The sequence below is a fragment of the Neopsephotus bourkii genome, unplaced genomic scaffold (assembly GCF_033783945.1).
Source record: "Neopsephotus bourkii isolate Nb327-2 ecotype Australia unplaced genomic scaffold, CSIRO-AGI_Nbou_v1 NB_1139, whole genome shotgun sequence".
Lineage (NCBI taxonomy): Eukaryota > Metazoa > Chordata > Aves > Psittaciformes > Psittacidae > Neopsephotus > Neopsephotus bourkii.
In genome coordinates, this window is record NW_026901625.1 from 4,877,745 (window position 1) to 4,899,391 (window position 21,647).

The window sequence follows — 21,647 nt, forward strand, 5'->3', positions numbered from 1 at the left end:
TAAACCCGCAACGGGCCCGCCCCTCCCGCACGGGAGAGGGGTGTGTGTGTGTGTGTGCGCGTGGGGAAGGGGGAGTTACCGTGCACGGGGCGCGTTCACCCGCCCCGCGCCGGCAGCGGCACATGGGCCGCAGCGCCGCCGCCGCTCTGTTTACATGCGCGGAGGGATCTGCCACAGCTGACAGCGCCGCCGGCCGGCCCTTCTTTTTTTAAAGAGCCTCTCCGCTCGCTGCCATTGGCTGAGCCGCGGCCGCGTCACCGTGGGGGCGGGCCCGCGCGGACGCATTGTCTGGGTCCGGGCGCCGCGAGCCCCCGGCGGGTTTCACCGGCCCCTTTGTTCCGTGCCCCCATTGTCCTGAGCGCACCGGGGCACCGGGGGCACCCCCGCCGCTAACGGGGGAGCGCGGGGCGGGCCCTCCGCCGGCAGCGGGGATAACGATCCCCCCCCGCCCAGGTCGAGCTCGGTGAAGTGCCCCCCCCGCCCCCCCCGCCGTTTAACCGCGCTCGCGCCCCCCGCGCGGAGCACGGCCCCGTTTCACCGGAGCGCGGTGCCCATCCCCCCCGGGGCAGGGGGAGGGGCGGCCCCGCCGCAGCAGCAGGAGCCGCACGTAGCGCACGTGCGTGGCCGGGCAGCCCCGCCCCCTTTTCCCTCCCCCCCCTTCCCCACATTCCCCCCCCCCCCCCTCGCCGCCATTTGCAGCCCCCGAGGCCCTCAGTGCCGTGGGGCAGCGGCGGCCTCGGAGGGCTGGAAGGGGCCTTCCAGCCCCATTGATTCCATCATCAACAGCACTGGGAACGGCCCAGCTCCCGCCGGGGAAGCGCTGCAGCGGCTTTGCTGGTGGCAAACGCACCCTGAAAGCCATCATAGCCCCGAGGTGCCCCCCACGGGCAAGCCCTCCACATGGGGCGTCCGGAGGAAGATGCCGGGTCCCTGGTGCTGTTGGGGCACATAATAATGGACAAAGCCCTGGGTGCCAGCCTGAGGTGGTGAACATCGCTGTTCTCGCTTGAAAATAGAGAAGGGAGAAACGGAAAGGGCTTTGGTGAAGTGTTTGTGTGCAGACATGGGCAAAGGCAGCCATCATCACCAGAGCCTCCCCTGCTGGGAAGCAGTGGGTGACAGAGCTGAGGGCTAAAACAGCCCCATTGCACAGCATCACCGATTGGTTTGGGTTGGAAGGGAGCTTAAAGCTCCTCCAGCTCCAACCCCTGCCACAGGCAGGGACCCCTTCCACTGGAGCAGCTTGCTCCAAGCCCCTGTGTCCAACCTGGCCTTGAGCACTGCCAGGGATGGGGCAGCCACAGCTTCTCTGGGCACCCTGTGCCAGCGCCTCAGCACCCTCACAGGGAAGAGCTTCTGCCTAAGAGCTCAGTTCAGTCTCCCCTCGGGCAGGTTCAAGCCATTCCCCTTGGCCTGTCCCTACAGGCCCTTGTCCCAAGCCCCTCTCCAGGTTTCCTGCAGCCCCTTTAGGCACTGGAGCTGCTCTAAGGTCTCCCCTTCAGGAGCCTTCTCTTCTCCAGGCTGCCCCAGCCCAGGTCTCTCAGCCTGGCTCCAGAGCAGAGCTGCTCCAGCCCTCGCAGCATCTCCATGGCCTCCTCTGGCCTCGCTCCAACAGCTCCAGGTCCCTCTTGTGCTGCTGCCCCAGAGCTGGATCAGGACCGCAGGGGGGGTCTCCCCAGAGCACAGCAGAGGGGCAGGATCCCCGCCATGCCCTGTGCTCACTCTGGGGGTGCAGCCGAGCACATGGGGGTTTCTAGGCTCACACACACACTGCTGGGTTATGGGGAGCTCCTCATCAGCCAACACCCTGCTCAGTTCAGGTCTGTGTCACAGCAAGAGCTACTGCAGGCAGCTCCCATGGCACCAGAGTGCTGGCTGCATCATCCTGGGACAACGGGAGCACTGAGGGGAGCTTTGGGAAAGGGCCTACCCTGGGCCTCCACGCAGAGGGGCTGCCTGCACCCTGGGCTCTGATAAAGCAAACCAAACAGCTCTCAGGTGCTCCACAAAGGGCAGTGCTTAAGAACAGACACTAACAGGCCACAGGCTTCACTCCAGAATTACCTAGAAGCAAGCTGGAGGAGATCCTGCCCATGAGAGTGCAGAGGCAAGGAGTTTCCATAAGCCATAGCTAAGTGAAACTCCACTGAAGCCAAAGCACTCATTTCATCAGTGGGGAGTTTGGCCTAATTAAAATCCTCCGTGTTTAGGTGATTACAATAGAGGGCAGGGAGGGAAATGCGCTGAGCCTCTCAGCCCTGTCAGGGGCCAGGCTCCTGGGAACAAACAGATGCAGTAAGCAGGGTCTGTGACAGCTCAAACCAGTTCTCCTGGGCAGACCAGCAGCCTGTACAGACCTGCGCAGCAGTGGTTGCGTTTCATCATCGAGGCTGCTCCCGGGGATGCTGATGCCTGTCAGCCCTTGAGAATAAGGACAGTCAGTGTCAAGCTACTGCAGTCTCAGAATCCTGGTTGGAAACAGAGCGTCCTGGACATACCAGACCCCACACACTTCATAAGCACAGCTTCCAGTTCACAGCTTCCTACTGATGCTTGGCACCCACTGCTGACTAAATGGGTCTCAGCAGGAGCGTTCTCAAATGGAGCATGAGGGACTTTGCTGCCAACTTTTGCTGCGACAGAACCGTGGGGTTCAATGCAGAGATGCCCTGGTGCTTTCCTCCTTTCTTGCAGTGCTCCGTGCCGCCTCACATGCCTGCTCCCCATCTCCATGATGGCTTCTACGCTCTGGGGCAGCTGAACAAGCAGAACCAGCTCTCGGCTCTTCAGGCTGAAGATGGCAGCTACAGGAAACCATGCAAAGGGGCCACGGTGCAGGGGGAGGCAGGAAATCTGAGCCTGGGCTGGGGGCTCCAATGGAGCTGGCGGAGGACGGAAGTCCCCCAGCTGCACACAGCTCCCAGTGGGGACGGTGTCAATAGGCAGGTAAAAGCAGCTGGGAACCATGTGGGGGGACTGGAGGACCTCTGCAGTTGTGCAACCGCCTCCAGCACGGCTTTTATTCATCAGATGAGAAAGTCTGAGCAGCCCATACCCTGTCATTAGCTCCTATTAAAGGCTGAGTGAAGCCTTACCCCAAATCCTTGGCCAGGCTGCCATAAAAACAAGGATAAGCAAACCGCAGCCATAGGAAGCGCTGGCAAGGCAGAGCGGAGGTGCTCTTTCACACGCCTCGCTCGCTCTTGGGCAGCTGCTGATTCATGCTCAACAAATTCGGGTTGAACCTCACTCTTCATCACGCTGATAGCCAGCGGCAGCAGGGCTGCTTCCAGGCAGGACAGGCAGAGGGTGGGATTCTTCTGGTTGAGTGTGGGGGCTGATATGGGCCCAGTCATCAATGGAGCACTCGGACAGGCAGTGAGGGTGAAGCTTGCAGGCGCGTTATCCTAAAGCAGGTGGCTAATACAGGTCAGAGTGAGCTCACCCTAAAACCCCCTTACTTCCCTTTACCAACCGCACAGGGAGCAATGAGTGACCGGTTCAGCTCCAGACCTCGATGCTTTGGGAAGTGAACCCCACTACAAACCCCTGGCAACACTAAAGCACTGCGGGGAACACAACTCGCCACGATGCATAAACCCCAGAGCAGCTCTCTCTTTTCCTTAGGGAAAACCTGTTTCAGAAACGTGGACGCAGCTCCTCCACCGCAGGCCCCTCGGCTGCAGTGGAACAGAAGTACCATCACAGCCCCAACACCATCGGGCTCACTGTGGCCTCTGCATAGGGTAAGGAGAAGCAGCACTAAAAACCCCAACCCCATGAGAAGACTGCACCTTCTGCCCTCTCCCAAGGAGGGAAGTGGCCTTTGCAGGGAGTGTTGAACAAACCTTGTTCCCTGACAAGCTTCCACCTCTGCTGTGGCTGAGACCCCTCTTGGTTACCCAGACACATGCAACAGGAGCCACCTGCTTTTAGGCACAAAAAGAGGCAATAAGGAGACACTAAGGTTTCAAACAGCAAGTATGCACCAAGTCATCTAAGCCCTTGTGGGGCACTTAAGGTACACAGAAAATGTATGGGCTGAACAGACAAGGAGCCAGACCAGGAGAAAAAAGCTGGGGTTTAACCACTATAGTAAACTGATGAAGAGCCACAGCAAAAATTGCTTCTAGAAAGGATTTAAACACACAGAAATAGCTGCAGGTCACTCAGATGGGAGAATGGGTGAGAGCTACATGAATGAAGGCAGACAACAGTGATGAGAAAGGTGCCAATGTCAGCCAAGCAGAGGTGGTGCAGAGACTGCATGAACCAGACAAGGCTGACTGATACAGAATGGGGTGGATGGCACACGGGTTTAAAAGCAGCTGGGGAGCCAGAAGGCACTCAAAGGGGGAAAGAGTGTGTTTAAACAACCTGGCAATGGCAAGGACTTGGGAATTCTATGGTCAAACTACCAAACTGAAGAGAGACCAGGCTCTGGGCACGCTGAGTTCCGAGGGACCTGTGCATAGGAAACTCTGTGGTTCATTGTGCTTGAACCACACACAGCCCATGGAGAGGTACAAAGTCTCCAACAGAACTCAGAGCATCTTTCGCAAGGATGTACAAGACTGAACAAGAAGAGCTTTTGAGTGACCACAAGTACATCAGGGAGGCTCTGCAGCACCTACAATTACCAGCAAATGGGCGTAGCAGCACATGGGCTCTTTAGAGAAGTGCCTGCAATAAACACAAATGAGTATTTAATACAGCTAATCAAAAGCAAACAGGGTCTGGATCAACATGTAGCCAAGCTGCCCCACTGAGCTTTATCGGGCCAATCTAACACATGAAGACACACTTACGAGACGTTAAATACTTGTAGGCAGTGAAGATAAGGAAGGCAGTGCACATCTGCTGTAATAGACAAAGCTGGAACTTAAATGCTGGTATCTGCAACAGCAATGAATGAGAAACAGACCCAGAATTTGGGAACAGAGGAAGAGAAACACTAAACATAGCAAAAAGTAAAACCCAGTGACTGGTGCCTGAATGATGAAGGAAGTTGGAGGCAAGGAAGCCTCTGTTTCTGGGTGCCATATGTGCTTACTGCAAGCCATTAACACCATTCTCAAAAGCACTTACAGCCAATGGCAGAAACTGTTCTCGAGCACCCTCGAAGACGTGACTGGGACACTTCCACACATGCACATGCTTTTGCCTTCCACATAAACACTCCATATAGGCTGTGAAGAACAAAGGCAGAACCCATTTCGCCCCAGTCAGCAGAGAACAGTCGAGCCTGTGGCTCAGCAGCAGCTGTGGCTGACCCGTGGTACCCCACGCTTCCCTGATCCCTGCTCCAGCTGATCCCACATGGAGTCATCCAGGTTTGTGACAGCAAAGAATGCTGTCTGCTTCTTCCCACAAGGAGCTTTTGCCAATGTGACACAAAACTTAGAGTGAAAACATGATTGTATGGGACAGAGATAGCAGCTACAGCCATGAAACTGAGAGTAACTGTAGGGGACACAGCTCTGACAACACACACAGAACTGCACAAGACCTAGAACTAGTGGAAAGCAATGCAAGACTGAACATGGTACATTTACATTGAGCATCCCTCTGAAGCAACACGGCGTTCAGCCAAGGCAGGTTCCACGAACTGGATTTTGAAATAACTGAAAAGCCACAAAGATCTCTACTCTCAGCAGAGCTGACCAAAAAGTAGCTTTTGCAAGGGGAAACGATGTAAGATGATGAAATGCATGACAGTTGGAGCCGTACAGCTCAAAAAGAAGAAAATGACATGAAGATGCTTAAGGTCTTCGCAGCCTTCTTGAAGAACCACTGCTTGCAATTCATCCCTAACTTGAAGCACTGCAGCAGGCACTCACAGCAGTGCCTCTGAAACAGGAACTTGAACACAGAGAGCCGATAACCCCAGAGAAGTCACAGGAACAACAAAAGCCCTGCAGGGTAAGAACAGATCCTCAAAGTCTGAGCCTCTTTGGGGAGAGGAATTTCTCTGGTCCAAGCTGCCTTCACCATCTAGAATAGTTACCTTCTGCCCCCGTATCCCTTGAGATTACACAAGAACCCCAGTGTACCTTACTCAGAGTATGGGTAACTCAATTCCAGGTATGATGCTTGGAAGAGCGACTCTTACTCACCCAACATAAGGGACACGGTTTGGGAGAGGTATGAAGGGGCTCAGTACCGCCTTCACTCAGCTCTGTTCAATGAAGTAGCAGGATGCAGCTACAGACCAGCAACAGCACCTCACAGTTCCAATCCTAAAAGAGAAAAGAGCTGCAAACAGGCCCTCAACACAGCGCAACGGCAGTTAAACATCACCCGTCACCTCCCAAAGGAACAAAGCTGAGGTGGGAGAAACACCAAACCAGTATTAATGCAACACCTCCAGGCCAGGCAGCCCAGAGCTCAGATCAGATCCATATGGACACAACCTCGAGCCTGTCAAGTCATCTTGAATGCTTTTTTCAGCTTCCCCAAACCCATCTGATCTCCAGTCCCAATCTTACAAAGTGAATTTAAATACCCCAGCCCATGAACAGGCCTGCCCATGTTCTGAAGCCCACAGACAGCCTGAAACCCTTGTTCTTGCCTCAGCCTCAAGCTGCTCCGTGTTGCAGGTGTCGCAGTTACTGCTGCACATATGGGACCAAAATTGAGTGACCACTCACAGAAACACAGGCACTGGCACAGGGGAAGCCTTAAAGCAGAACTGAGCTCACCGAGCGGGTCAGTACTTCGTATTAAAGGAACCAAGGTGCACCTTCTTCCTCAAAAAGAGACAAGAAAGACTTCAAGATCATGAGAAACACGGGAAGCCCATGGTAACCATTAGAAAAAGGTATTTCCTAAATGTGGTCTTGATGCAGACCAGGGGAATCCAGACAATGCTGCAGAGAAACTGAAAGATGCTCCTGAAAGATGACTGCAAGGGTAACCCATCACTGGGCAAGCAGGACAGTACTGCAGGAACCCATGAACATCACCAACCAAGTTTGGTGCCACAAGCAGCTGGCCATGGGAAGCAGGGTCCGCAGAAAGCCAAGGGACAGGCCCATGGCATCCCAATGGAACAGGGTTTTACCAGCCTCAGTCACTGCAGGGCTCTACAGAAGGCACCACTCCTCATGATACCCTGACCCTTGCTGCAGTCCTGTCTCCCAGTATTCCTCAGCCTCTTGTCAGCCGGCACCTACAGTACCTTCAGAGCAATGTCACTTCTACCTCTTCATCATGCTCCTGCTCCATTAACAGCTCAGATTATGGATCCAGAATCCTCCTGCCCAGCTCTGAGAAGAAATCTGTGGATCAAAGCCTTGGCACAGGCTGCAAGTTCCATACTTGGCGCTCCTCTAGGTAGAGGGAAGGGATTAATCAGTCTCACCTTGCCAATGCACACCAAAAATCCCTACAGCAGTTCCAATGGAGCTCCACACCACCATGGAAGATGGATCTTCATCTCTTTACCATTGCATCTGTTCCTGAGCCCAGCCCATTTCCAGAGTTCAAATAAACCCAGCCTTTCCTTTGAAGCAATTCCTTATAAACATAAGAACACGTGTGATCAGGAGGCACCTAATCCAGCATCCTCCTCCTGACAGGAGCCTCAGTTACACTTCCTCTATACTTTTCCAACCTTTGGTAACTCCCAGGTCCTGCACAAGCCAGGGTGTCTCTGTATTTCATACCATGGCTGATTTTCCTTCCCAAGCTGGAATTCAGAGCTACAACTGCATTAACTGAACAATATGCACAATAATTTGAATCTTGGGTTACAGAACTGCAGCAAAGAGCATAAGAGCGAGCCATCCCATTGCACTAAACCAGCTCTGCTTAGTGACAGCTGCAGTTTGGCTTATGGGAACCATCTCCTTATATGAAGGAAAACCTGACCTTGTATCATGGCAAACATTTTATTTGGCAGAAACACAGGCATTTAGAAACATAGAAGGGAATGGCCCAGGGCAGCACATCAGCAGCACTGGGTTTCAGAGGGCAGGATCTCCACTGTCAGTGTTCCTGCAGGTCTGACCAAAAAGCAGAGTCGAGCATAGGATGACCTCTTCCCTGCTTGTCTTGAAAAGCAATGTCCACAGAAGGCTTGCACAAGGCAGTCAAACCCTATGTGCCCATTTACAGCAGCCTATTGGCAAAGCAGTGAATGCACACTGCTGGTCTCTCCGAATTTTCCCAATAAGTGAAAACTTGGAACTGCCCATGAGCAACTGCTCTGACTCCTCACTAATACACTGTGGAGCAAAGGAAAAGGTAAGGCCAGAGAGCCCTCACTGCCAAGTTTATGATCCAGTTTGTCAGATGTGGTTTTCTAAGCAATGTGGTTTGCAGTCTTACCTCCATTGTTTCCATCAGAACCATGGAGGCACTGGCTCACCTTCAGTTAAAACTCACTTCCCAATTCTAACTCCAAATAGCTACACTCTCCCAAACAAGTCCATGCTTTCCAGCAGCAGGCTGCTAGGACCAGTGTCATCTGCTGGATGGGGTTTCAGGTATGTGAGGCACAGAAGCTCTTTCTCAGCTTCATTTGAGAGCATTTTGCTCTGTAGGAAGAAGGTGGCAGCATGTGTGGGCTATGCTTGTATCCCCTACACTGGCCATAAAGCTAAACCTGAGATTTTTATCACACAATTACACCGTGGCATGCTTACTATAGAAACCAGAAATGTATAGTTATATATAAACACATTAAAAGGTATTCATGTTGCTTATTCAGAGGGCAAAGTGGGTGGAAACCAGATTCTGCTTCACTGCGTTCCCCCGGAATGGCACCAGAACCATCTCAGACCAGATCTTACAGATAAGCCCAGCCATTTACACCGAAGTTCATAGCAACCGCCATGGGCTCCAGCTCACTTCCTCCTCCTCCACTTTGTGAGTCACTGAAGTTATTCTCTATCAGGTGATAGCTATTAATTGCCAAGCTCAACACCGGAGAAAGCTGTGTCACCACACAGGTAAAGATATATTTAGCTACCACTAGGTAATGCCTACACTTCCGCCAGTGCAAACAGGCACATGACTTCTCAGAGCAGAAGTGTGGGGATTTCTTACCAAAGAAACAGGCATTTGAAGTCTAGCATTAAACACTTCCAGCATTTTCTTTTAAGTGGCAGCTCCCCTCAACCACTGCAAATGTCAGGTATTCACGTGTACACTCAATGTTAATTCAGTGTAGGATCTCTCCATTTCAGGAAACAGCTGAACCCCACATTTGTTAATGCAAGCATCCAGCCAGTAATTAGAACATGCTTAAGGAGTTCTGCAGTTAGCTGAAGCAAGAGCAGTTTTAGCAGGATTTTCCTGCTGTAATTATCTTGGCTTCATATCTGAGAAAAACACCATCTTATCTCAGCTCTGGATGCTGATGCCTACACCGAGAGCTCACTGCCCACTGGCTACTGCACCAGCACTTCCCAGCAGTGAAAGCAAGAAAATCAGAGTCTGGAGGCTGAGAATGTACAGTGTATTTTCAGCATCAGTCCAACAGCTCACAAGTGACATGGCATCTCTTACCAGACCTCCCACCAGTGGGTGCTCACCATATTGCAGCCGACCATCTTCATGAAGCAGCATTAGAATGTTAGCTTTAACAAGGAAGAGCCCAATGCATCTCAGATCTACTGCCTGCACCGAGAATCCCCAGGCACAGCATTCAACATGACCACACCTCTGACAAGGATGCTGCAGAGCACAGTGCCCTGCAGACCTGGCATTTTCCATGCCCACATAAAGCATTGACACATTGCAAACCACATCCCATCACATAAACAGTGTCCTAAATAAGAATAAACCCCATGTACACTAAAGAAAACCCCAGAAAGTATCAGCAGGAAATGGAGCATGTCAGCCTCAAATAATGACACAAGGAATTCCAGGTAAGAGTCAGATCATTGCTACAGGATCACAGAAGGCCAGCTGAGGAACCCACTCCTACACAACCCCCCAGTACACAGCTTTTAAGGGAAGTTATGGTGCACTTGTAGCCCCACAGCATTCCTTATGCTCTGTTAGTAGTGCAGCATTTCACAAAGCTCTAGACACCTGCAAGGTACGGGACATTCCTTTGCATATTCCTCTTGCAGGCACTGCCACTACATTAAAAATCTGAATGCATGCACTGAAGTCAGTCTGCCTTGCAATGAGCACGACCATCCTCGGGTTATGCCTCGCACATTTGCTTAATCATCCAGTAGGTAGGAAAATGAGTTAGCTGGAAATTCTCTACACTTAACATTGACCTGGAACATAAAAACATAAGCAAAAGCCAGATAGAAACTCACTGCAACTTTGGACATGCCCAGCTATCTCAGGAGGGGTGATTTACACAGCACCTGCATATTCTCCACAAAGACCATGGCTGACCAGACAGTCCAAAGCACTCCTCTAGGTTATAAAGCCTTGAAGTTGTTCTAACCATCTATACAGAGCAGGTTAGATTAATTTCAAATCAGACTGACTCAACCCAATGGCTGCAAGAACACAAGCACAGTAATTCTTAGATTAGATATAAGGAGGAAGTTCTTTCCTGTGAGGGTGTTGAGGCACTGGAATGGGTTGCCCAGGGAAGTTCTGAATGCTCCATCCCTGGCGGTGTTCAAGGCCAGGTTGGACAGAGCTCGGGTGCCATGGTTTAGTGTGAGGTGTCCCTGCCCATGGCAGGGGGTTGGAACTTGATGATCTTAAGGTCCTTTCCAACCCTAACTATTCTATGATCCTATGGTTCTAATTCAGGACAAGAGGCTTTCAGCCTAAGCAAATGACAAGTCAGCCCTTACAGGCTGGGCTGTTCTGTCAGACCCTCAATCAACAGCAGCAGCCTGTTAATGTGGGAGTGATACCCCCCCGTCTAGAAGAACAAGTACACCCAAGTCACAGTCAAAACTGAGGCTGGGGAAAGGTTCTCACTTCATGACTTGATGCCAAATACTGCAGCATTACCTGAGTACAGGAGGTTCCCATACAGGAGGAAGTTAAGGCATTTTTCATACCACAGCTAAAGCTCCTGCTCAGCAGGTATGCATATCTCAGGCTTCAAGACTTGGCCCCGATCATGGTCTGATATTAAATCAGAAGGAATATAAGTAAGGTTGAAATAGGACATGGAAGAATGCTCCAGCTCAAAGTATAGCCTTGGAGTCAGACTTTGGTGTCCTGTAATCAAATGCAGTAGTCAGTCATCATTTCAACATATTTGACTATCCCACCTTCACTACTTCTGTGGGAGAGATTCCTCAGTCACCCAGCTCCAAGACAGAGTTGGAAATAGTCAGGTTACCTGGTTTGTGGATCACTGCCCTGTGTCCCAAGCCCCACTCAGACCATGTAGAAGGCTTCAGACACAGGCTGTCCACACCTGAAGATAACCTGATTAGCCAAATCATCTCCTCTAACATCCCCTTACAACGAAGGCAGAAAAAAAGGCAGCTTTCCTACCTGAACCCATGAACTAATCCTCAAAAAGAACTAGTTTTAGGAGAAACTAGTGTTAAACCCTGGCCAGCTGATTCAGATCCCACCCGAGACAGCTTCAGGCAAAAGGCAACTCCATAGGAGTTGGCAGACAGGGACTGCAGGTCCTTTTGCAGGACAAAGCAACCCCAGAGCAACAGCCACACAGGTTCTGACAGTTAAGTGACAGGTTCCTCATGCTATGGCACATCCTTTCTAGACACCCCCCCTTCAAGGTTACTGCATCTAAGTTATCAGCCCATGCTAAGTCTAAGTATAGAAGAAAACTAACTCAGATAGCCTTTGGTTTTAAAGGTGTTGCATCCTTAAGGGTAACACAAGATTAGTTCCCATTGCCTCTTGTCATACCAGCTTTAAAGCCTTGAAAAAAGGTAGCTAAATCTTCCAGCAAAAGCTCAAGCACATTCTAGTCTTGTATTCTGGGAGGAAATATGCACTATTAGCTCTCCAAATAGCAATGTCACATGGACAAGAACTCATCTAACTATAGCATGGTGATTTTATTCAGCTATCTTTCACAGAAAGACATTCCATCTCCCAGATTACTGACTACTTGCAGATAATGAACATACACAGTGTTTGGAGACTATCAAATGCCTTGATTAAGGAAGTTTATTCCAATTACATGACATGATTTACACCACTTCTGAAGAGGCAGTAAAATGGCAAAGACTTGCAATTCGCTTTTGTTGCATTTAATACTCTTCACCTTCATCTTCTCCATCCACTGAATCTGTACCCACTTCTTCATAGTCTTTCTCCAGTGCAGCCAAATCTTCCCGAGCCTCCGAGAACTCCCCTTCCTCCATCCCTTCTCCAACATACCAGTGAACAAAGGCACGTTTGGCATACATCAGGTCAAACTTGTGGTCTAGACGAGCCCAGGCCTCGGCGATGGCTGTAGTGTTGCTCAGCATGCACACTGCACGCTGGACTTTGGCCAGGTCACCACCAGGAACCACTGTGGGTGGCTGGTAGTTAATGCCAACCTACATGAAAAGCAGAAGAGACCATGAGTTTCACTGTGGTATTTGACAGTGACTGCAATCAAACAAGTCAGACAATACCAGTTGAATAAAATGTTTCACTTCCAAGGAAACAGCTCTGTGTAAGAACTGAAAAATACAAATCAGGCACCTATAGAGCATCTCAGGGAGAAAATACAAGTCATAAACCCATGACAGACAGTGCATGAGAAGCCCAAAAACCAGGATGCAACTGAGACTTACCTTAAACCCAGTTGGGCACCAGTCCACAAACTGGATTGTGCGCTTGGTTTTGATAGCAGCGATAGCAGCGTTGACATCCTTGGGGACAACATCCCCACGATACAGCATACAACAGGCCATGTACTTGCCATGGCGAGGGTCACACTTCACCATCTGGTTGGATGGCTCAAAGCAAGCATTGGTTATCTCGGACACAGAGAGCTGCTCATGATAGGCTTTCTCTGCTGAAATAATTGGGGAGTAGGTTACCAAGGGGAAGTGGATGCGAGGGTAAGGCACCAAGTTAGTTTGAAACTCAGTAAGATCCACATTTAAGGCACCATCAAATCTGAGGGAAGCAGTAATGGAAGAGACTATCTGCCCAATGAGGCGATTGAGATTGGTATAGGTCGGGCGTTCAATGTCCAGATTCCTCCGGCAAATGTCATAGATGGCCTCATTGTCAACCATAAAGGCACAGTCGGAATGCTCCAGGGTGGTGTGGGTAGTGAGGATGGAGTTGTACGGCTCAACAACCGCTGTCGAGACCTGGGGTGCAGGGTAGATGGCAAATTCCAGTTTTGATTTTTTCCCGTAGTCAACCGAGAGGCGCTCCATCAGCAGGGAAGTGAATCCTGAGCCAGTGCCTCCCCCAAAGCTGTGGAAAATCAGGAAACCCTGCAAGCCAGTGCACTGATCCGACTGAAAGAGAAAACACGTTAAGACAACTGTGTCAGTATGAAGAAGCCCAAAACAAGACTCTAAATAGTGACACACACACACCCCAGAGGGACACCCTGCACTTCCATGCAATGAGAATTCCTTACCTTTGTGACACGGATTTGGTCAAATACATCCATAGCAGCCCTAAATGGGAACTCTAACCTTCTAAACTGACCTCTTCATAGATCTGCCACATGATCAAAGTACTGGGGAGCTCAAGACATCCCTTACTGACAACTTACTGAGATTTATTCCTTTCCTACTGTTATTATCATAAAGTTCAGAAATTATACCATCAGGAAATGGAAACAAATCTAAACCACAGAAGCAAATACTCCTGTTTAAAATTCCTTGCAAGAGCCACAGCCAGAGACCAATCCTTTTCCATCAGGAACTACGCAAATCCCAACTCTCAGTCCTGGCTTTCTGAAGTTGGACATCAAACTATAAAGATTTGGGTGCCTCATCAGTGTTTTAGGCCCCTTGAAAGTTGCATCTGACAGGAGTAATCCAACCTTTCTCAGCAGGCCAATAAAACCAGATGCAGACTAAGGCCACAGATTCTCCTACCATGGAATAAATTAAGGCATAACTTACATAATTTTTAAGAACCCAGTTTCCAAATCCTGTGAAACAAGGCAAAGAAAGATGTTTCAAGAGTGTTCCATGAAGAAAAGGCTTACCAGCTTCCTGATCCGCTCTAGAACCAGATCAATTATCTCTTTCCCAACAGTGTAATGACCTCGAGCATAGTTATTTGCAGCATCTTCTTTACCAGATATGAGTTGCTCAGGATGAAAGAGGTGCTTGTATGTTCCATTCCTAACTTCATCTGGGGAGACAAGATGAATTTTACAGGTTACTTTTCCACCCAGACAGGGTTTCTCAGACTTCTGAGGGTGTCCACAATAAGGTCCCTAAACCCTCTGAGATAAAATGCAGCCAGATCCCTACCTATCAGTAGGTGTCAAAGGACTCAGTATAATCTAAATGTTGAACACCTGACAAAAATGAAGTTAATGCTTAAGAAACTGTCCCATTGTACTGATCAGTTTAAGTTTTTGACCTGCCAGAGCAATTTAAGACTGAACTGTAGCAGCAGAATCATTCTTTCACAGCTGAAGACAACTTAAGGACCACTTTGCAGATCAGCAGCTGAAATACTGCTTTCCCTCTTATTTTCCAAACCCTCCAGGATGCTGCCTTATTGCTTCTGCAGCTGCAGGCTGTCAGAGCCTACAGTGCTTGCTTGTCCTCTTCTTTCCCTTGATTGTACTTTCTGCCAAGGGTAGAGAAGAAAGTTCAAAAGGAACAGGAGATGCTCTTGTAGAGCTATTCAGTTATTCAAATACTGAGCTGTAAAAGCTCCAGCACCAATGGCTGCATTATAAAGCAAATGTGCACATGAACACACAGCATCCCCCAGCAGTTACAGATCTGGAGAATGATTCAGAGTTATGATCTCCAACAGTTATCAGAAATATGCACTTACATCTAGCAGGCTAAAGCTCTGTCCTACCAGAAAGGTAGAAAGACACTCAGCATTGCTCTGTCTCTGGTTTAGCTCAAGCCATTCTTGAGTTGTATGCTAATGCAGCACTGCATCCTTTAATTAAAGGCAGGTGGAAAGCAAAGATCTTTATTAGCTACAGGTGAAGTTGCTGTTTGCATGTATTCCTTTTAATCTGCAAAAGAGCAAGCAAGACAAAGTCAAGATCTGAAAATACATCTCCTGTTTGAACCAAGTCAGACTGAGCAGCTGCCCCTGCAAGCCATGATTTTAATGTATTTCCAAGACTGCACCAAAATAATCCCACCTGGAAAAGAAGTCTACCATTCAAAATATATGGGATTATGACTTTCTGCATTCCCACTCCAAGTCGTCAAAGAAAACTAGGAGTAAAAGGAGAAAATACAGAACCTGAAGAAAAGCATTGCTGTTGGGGGCAAAGTGAGTCAAGGTGGTCCTAGGGAAGTAACAAAACTTGAGGAGCTCGGAGGATCAGTCACTGGACTATGAAAGTGAGCTGGAACAAAGTGTCCCAACCAAGCTTGCCCCTGGCCATGCTCCCCTTCATGCTTCGCAGTCTGTCGGGGGGAGATTTTTAATGAGAGTTGTGTTGAATTGAATTTACCACCATACCCACCGAGTTGGTGCCCATGTACAGCAGAGCTGCTGCTTTCACCCAGAGCAGCACTCACCTAGCAACTCCAGAAATCCCTGGGGTACCATGGCAGCTACAGAGCTGCCATATTCACAATAGGTGTTTTTTTCCATAAGCTCAGTGCAGAGGGACATGCTGCATGAATGGGAAGAATCCTGCTAACCCTGCCCAGAAAACTGATCCATAATTTTCAGATAGGGCAGAAATAAAGAAGGCTCCCCCCTTGAAAGGCACATGATGAAACCTTTAATGAAAGAGTTAACAGCTTTAGTGTCACCAGGTGTTTATAAGACAGCCTTTTGCCCATCTCCCCATACTACGATTGCATCATTAGCAGGTGCTGGAACTTGACCAGCTACACACCAGCTCCTCACCCCCAGAGGCACAGTGAGAGCTCTGCTCTCCCTCACCTCATTTCTCAGCCTTTTCTGGTTGCTGAGAGCCACCACCTGGCCAGCAGCAGAGGAAGCACCAGCCATGGGGCTCAGGGAAACAAAGTCAGGCTTGCAACTGCTCCTGGCAACATTAGTGTATGGTTCCTTTCAGAGTTCAGTCCAGCACCACCACCCCTATGTGCCCAACAGCCTCCTGCAGGAGTTCATTCTATTGTATCAACCACAGAAAGTTGTTTGGGGTGTTAAAAAGAACATAAGTTACAAGGGACCCACATTTGAGTGCATCAGAGTAGCCTAAGCCTATTCACTCATCTTCCCAATGCTCTATGTACTGCAGAAAGATAACCACCACAGCTCTAAAAGCAAAACAGGCCTCTTCTATGGGAGCCTTGCATCACTACTTAAAGCAAAAGCCACAATACCAGCTCCAGCAGAATTACTTCAGGCACACACTGTTGAGAGCAAAACCAAGATTTGTGACCCAAGGTCTTGTTAATGTGGGGAGCTCACACTGGGCTGGCAGTGGAGCTAATGTCACAGAATGTGGTACTGGTCAGTGGCTGATGGATGGATCACATTGGAACGGTAAACCAGTGTTGCCAGAGCCTGGGATACAACTGACTTTGAGGATAAGAGTCAATTGTTATTCAAAGATAAGGCAGCAGGAAGCTGCAGTGCATGTTTGGAAGTCCCTCAATTTAGGCTAGCAACTGAGACTTTTTTCTGCAAGCACTATTCAAGCTACAGAGTACAGAGATTGTTTGGGGAACGCGAATCATTTCAACACTCAAGAAGAAATCTGCTTAATGCTATGTATTATCTTTCAAAAAGGTTCCCATTGACAGCTGCACCCATTATACCATATTGTTCAAGAAGTTATAATTAGTTCCCTGCATAGCAAAAGCATGGGGCACATTCAGAAGACCCATTTAATTTCACAGGCTGGCAGAAGGTAACATTTAAATTCTTCAGAGCTCTAGAGAGCACATTTGCCAGTCTCGATGAGCATAAAGCCAAGTATCTCCCATCACTAGGAAGACATAGGCAAGCTTTATGTAGTAAAAAGTTAAAGGCCCAAAGCATTTTGCAGGACTAAACAGATCCCATAGTCAAAATCCATGGAAGATAAAGCCAGTCCTACAGCATGTTCTACAGTCCCTTGCACAGGTCACTGCATTTACCTATTACTGCTGGTTCAAGGTCCACAAACACAGCACGAGGGACGTGTTTTCCTGCGCCGGTCTCGCTGAAGAAGGTGTTAAAGGAGTCGTCACCCCCTCCGAGGGCTCTCTCGCTGGGCATGGTCCCATCAGGCTGGATGCCGTGCTCCAGGCAGTACAGCTCCCAGCAGGCATTGCCCATCTGCACGCCCGCTTGGCCAACATGGACTGAGATGCACTCACGCTGCGAGGAGAAACAGTGGATCAGCTCAGCAGAAACAGCAGCGTCCTTGTTTAGAAAACATTCAGCACGCACAGCTTGAGCTCCTATACTGCAAAGCTATTAAAACATTAACCTGATTGTCTTGGTGGTAGGGGCATTTGGCACAAAACACAACAGAACACAAAAGCCTCTTTCAGGCATCACCCAGCTCCACCTAGAAAGACCCTTTTAGACACTGTCAGTTTTACAAACTCATTTCTGCTTGTTGCTCCTTACCCAGACAGGAAGAGCTTGATCAACTCCTCCAAAGCTTTCAGCCAACTCCTCTCGTTAGAATATCTAAATAATTAGGAAACCTGATGACTCCACCTGTCCCTGGCCTCCGTGTCAAGGGAAGCATCACCCCAGGAGCACATAAGGAAGCCACCAGAGGAGGCAGAGCCTGCTGTAAGAGTCAGAGCCATTTTGTCTAACGGACATAAAAATGGGAGGGGGGAAATATTCTCCCTGTCACTTTAGGGAACTTAGCTATCCTGCAAGAAAGTCTGAGCAAAGGCCTTCATATTACTTTATAGCTATGGACATTAGGCTTCACATCACACTGCTGGATGCAGAGTACCAGAACCCTAAATACTGGACAAACCTCACTTCAGCTATGTAGGAAATAGTTCATGTCAGCAAAAGGATCCACTCATGTCAATTGATGGATTCCAATGTTGCTTTTGAAGTCCAGAGCATCAACTTTATATTTCAGCATAGGGTTTTGAGTATTAAAAGCCAATCCACAATGGAAGCATCTCTAAATCCTGGCCCATCCGTGGCATCCAAGATATTTGCCATCTGGGTTTGAGCAAGTTAAACACATTCTAGAAGAGCCTGCATGTGGGGCCATTTTGCACTAAGTCACATTTATGTTCAAGCCCTATGACTGGGGATACAATTGATTTTGTCCCTGAATAAGCAAGCTATAAAGCAGAACCTGGAACTGCCCAGTCCACATCAATGGACAAGTCAGTGCAGGAAGCAGAATTAGTCCTTCCAAGTTCCTTGGGAACCCCAGGAAATTTAGCACTGTATTTGCTAAAAGCACACCTCCTCTTCTCAACCACAGCACTGAAGAGCAGAGAAGTGCTGTTCTGCAGCGACCCATCCAAGCTGGGTATATAGAGACACAGCTTCCAGAAGAGCAAGCCACATCCCCCTGCAACCAAAGCTTACTCCAAGCTGCTGCCACACTACCCCTCCTCTCCAAGGCCATTGCTGTCCAGGCTGATGGCTGTGGCTTGGCAAGGCACTGCAATGGCAGAAGACAGCCAACCTCCACACTGTGACCTGGGCAAGAACAGCAGCTGAGCATGCAGCCCACTGCAGCTGCACTGCTGCAGAGCAACCAGGCCATGCAATGAATTAGGCCTTCCAGGATTGCAGGACAGCCTGCAACTCCTTCTTACAGCAACAGGAGAGAATAGAGGTGATAGCACCACTTTGGTCTGAATCCCCAGCTGTACTGAGGTCCTACCAGTGATCTAAGCCTTGTCAGTGAAGCTTCTAAGCACCTGGGGGAGGCTGTTGAAAGGAAGCATGCATGGACTAGCATGCCCAACCAAGCCAGGTGAATGCATGGACGATGTCAAGCTTTCCGGCATCAAATGAACTGGCCCCACTCCATCAAACTACACAAAGCAGCAGCAATCGTTCATGTTCCAAAGAGAACTGAAGTCTTTGAAAGTACAACTTGGGCACCACAGCCCCCGACCAGGCCCTGCCTGTGCAACACTGCAACCACAGCACATTTACTCTAACAAAGTACAAAGTTCAACCCTTGGGGCAGAGTAACTCCCTGCATCAGTACAAAGCAGCAGGGAACTGAGAAGCAGTCCTGCTGAAGAGACCCTGGGGGTTACCACAGACACCCCCCCTCCCCAGTGTTGAACAGGGCATGCTCATCCAAACACACCAGTCTCCAAAACCTCTCCAGACTCTGCCTCCTTCTGCTATATGATGTGTCCAACCCAAGCGCACTGGCTCCTCTTCCGTAGCTGCCCATGTCCCTCAGCCACACTGATCATGCTCTAGGTCCCTCACACTCTCCAGCATCACACGGAAAGCACCGCCGCATCGGTGTGAAGCTGGAGGAAAGCCAGGTTTGATGAGAGCGGCTGAACCAGCTCTGACCACGTTCAACAGCGTGCCATGATGGGGAAGACGGCTCCGTAGAGGAACCGGAGGGAAGCTGCCTCCTCTGCAGAGGTGAGGGGCTGCACTTCCCTCCAGATTAGGATGAATTTTAACAACGTGACCAATGAACAACCCCCACGGCAGGGTAAGAGCAAGGAGAGGACATCAGCACCCTCCAGTATCTGAGCTCCTAAGCAGTTGCTGTTCAATACGTTCTGTGCATTCACAACCCCCCAGAAGCATCTGCTACGTGCCCTCCTGACATCCACAATCCCCTTCCAAAGAGATCTACACGGCAAACACGCACATGGATCAGGACCTCACGCTGCTCCCATGCTCTAAGTGACAGCTCCTGCTTGGGCCACACAGCTTAACAGCTGAACTCTGCCCTGTTTATGATGCCCCAGATCCTTATCGTGCCCTTCAGATACCCCTGAAGGCTGACTCCTGCCTCACAAGGTCATTCCCCCTCCGCTTTATTACCAGCCAGTCTCACAAAGTCCTTCAGGAGGCCTCCACCGCCAGCCCCACTCCCTGACCTCTCCAACCACCCCACACCACAGCGCAGGGAAGCTGCACCTCGGCCATGGCCGCTGTCACGACAGATCGCGTGTGGTCCCCCCGTGCTAGGATACTCAACAGGTCCCAGTGAGCTCCCAGCAGCCCACCCCCTGCACCGCCCGCTCCCAGGGCGCCAGCGCTGCCCCAGGCCCAGACGGCGGCGCCCGGAGGCCCGGGCCGGAGCCACCTCTGCGGGAGCCGCCAGCTCAGACCTTGCCGGGGGCCGAGGGTCCCGCCATGTTCTCTGAGGAGCCGCCACCATGTTGGGACAAGGCCGTGCTGCGGGACGCGACCCGGCTCGGAGCCGGCCGGGACAGCGCGGCTCGGGGCCCGTCCCACCCGCCCCCCGTTCTCCTCCCCGCCGCTGGCACTGCCGGGCCCGCACCTCCGGCCGCGCACGGGCAGGGCCGGCCCGCTCTCCCCACCCCGCAGTGCCTCAGCGACCCCTCCCCGGGTCCCCGCTCACCATGGCTGAGGCCGCGGGGGAGCTGCAGACGCGCGACGGGTCTAGGCAGCGCCACAAAAAGCGAGGGCTCTTCCTGGGCCGGCTTTATATAGCGAGGGGCGGTGCTGTTGGCTCCCCGCGCCTCGCTCATTGGTTAAGCCTCTCCCGGAGGTGTAAGGTCCTCGCTGCGCTATTGGGTGCCTTTGAGTCTATGTTATCCGCTCTCCCAATCGGAACCCGGCGGGGCCGCCTGGAACGCCCCCGGCTGTGCGCTATTGGCCCGCAGATATGAATTTCACCTTTCTGCGCTAGCTATTGGTTGATTCGTAAACAGGGGCGGGGAGGAGGCGGGGTTAGTCTTCCCGCCAACGGAGGCCCGTACCTCCCTCCTCAGCGGCCGCCTCAGTTCCAGGAGCTGGGGAGGGAATGGCGGGTATGGAAACCCCGAACACCCAGCAGCGAGCGTGAGGGATGAGGCAGGGGGGCTCCGAATGAGGATCCGGTGCTGTGGGATGGGCTCTGGCTGGGTTATGTTATAGAAATTCCGTCTTGGCCGTGATCTGATTTAATTAATTGTTTATTACAATTGATTAATATCGAGAGGCAATAAGCAAGCAGCGCTGGGTGCGCCGGGGAGTCTCCTCCACGCAACACGCACACCGAGATTTCTGGGGTACGGTCTCTTATACTCCCCGGTCTTGGGTTTCAGCCGATCCTGTCGTTTCCTTCACCCGAATATCGACATGGTTCCTTTTCATTGTTACCCTGTTGCTGGGGGCTTATCTTCAGGTGAAGAAACTTCTTAAAAAGTTATTGAATTCCTTGCTAATACATTAACAGGGATGTCTGTCACAAGCTTAACAACCATCTTACCCCCTAAATTCCATTTCTTTTATAGTTACTTATTCAATACACAAGTTTCACCTCATCCTGTAACAGGATGTATCTCTTGATTACCTAACCCCCTTAAGGAATTCAAGCAGTTAAACAAAGTACCCCTGTAATTAGCAAAGCGTTTGGGACATTTAACTAAACAAAGTGCCCCTTAAAGTAACAAAGCGTTTGATTAAGAAGGATTATTCCTTTGTTTCTTCTTCTCTTTCATCATTGTATTGACAGG

The 21,647-nt window shown here is 50.3% G+C and overlaps 1 protein-coding gene across 1 annotated transcript; it reads right to left on the reverse strand.

The window, feature by feature from the left end:
* Window positions 1-12,063: 12,063 nt before the first annotated feature.
* On the reverse strand, window positions 12,064-20,584 carry LOC133217539 (tubulin alpha-8 chain). Its single transcript, XM_061363115.1, has 5 exons — window positions 20,549-20,584; window positions 17,142-17,364; window positions 14,084-14,232; window positions 12,699-13,379; window positions 12,064-12,458 (listed from the first exon to the last, which is right to left on the reverse strand). Exons 1-5 carry the CDS (start codon window positions 20,549-20,551, stop codon window positions 12,165-12,167), a joined length of 1,350 nt encoding a protein of 449 aa, XP_061219099.1. The 5' UTR covers window positions 20,552-20,584; the 3' UTR covers window positions 12,064-12,164.
* Window positions 20,585-21,647: the final 1,063 nt, after the last annotated feature.

Bases quoted from the DNA above. Each gene is read 5' to 3' on its own strand.
- LOC133217539 (XM_061363115.1), bottom strand. The intron at 13,380-14,083 runs GTAAGCCTTTTC...TTTCTCTTTCAG, and splicing joins TAGAGCGGATCAGGAAGCTG to TCGGATCAGTGCACTGGCTT. The intron at 12,459-12,698 runs GTAAGTCTCAGT...CTTTTCATGTAG, and splicing joins GGTGCCCAACTGGGTTTAAG to GTTGGCATTAACTACCAGCC.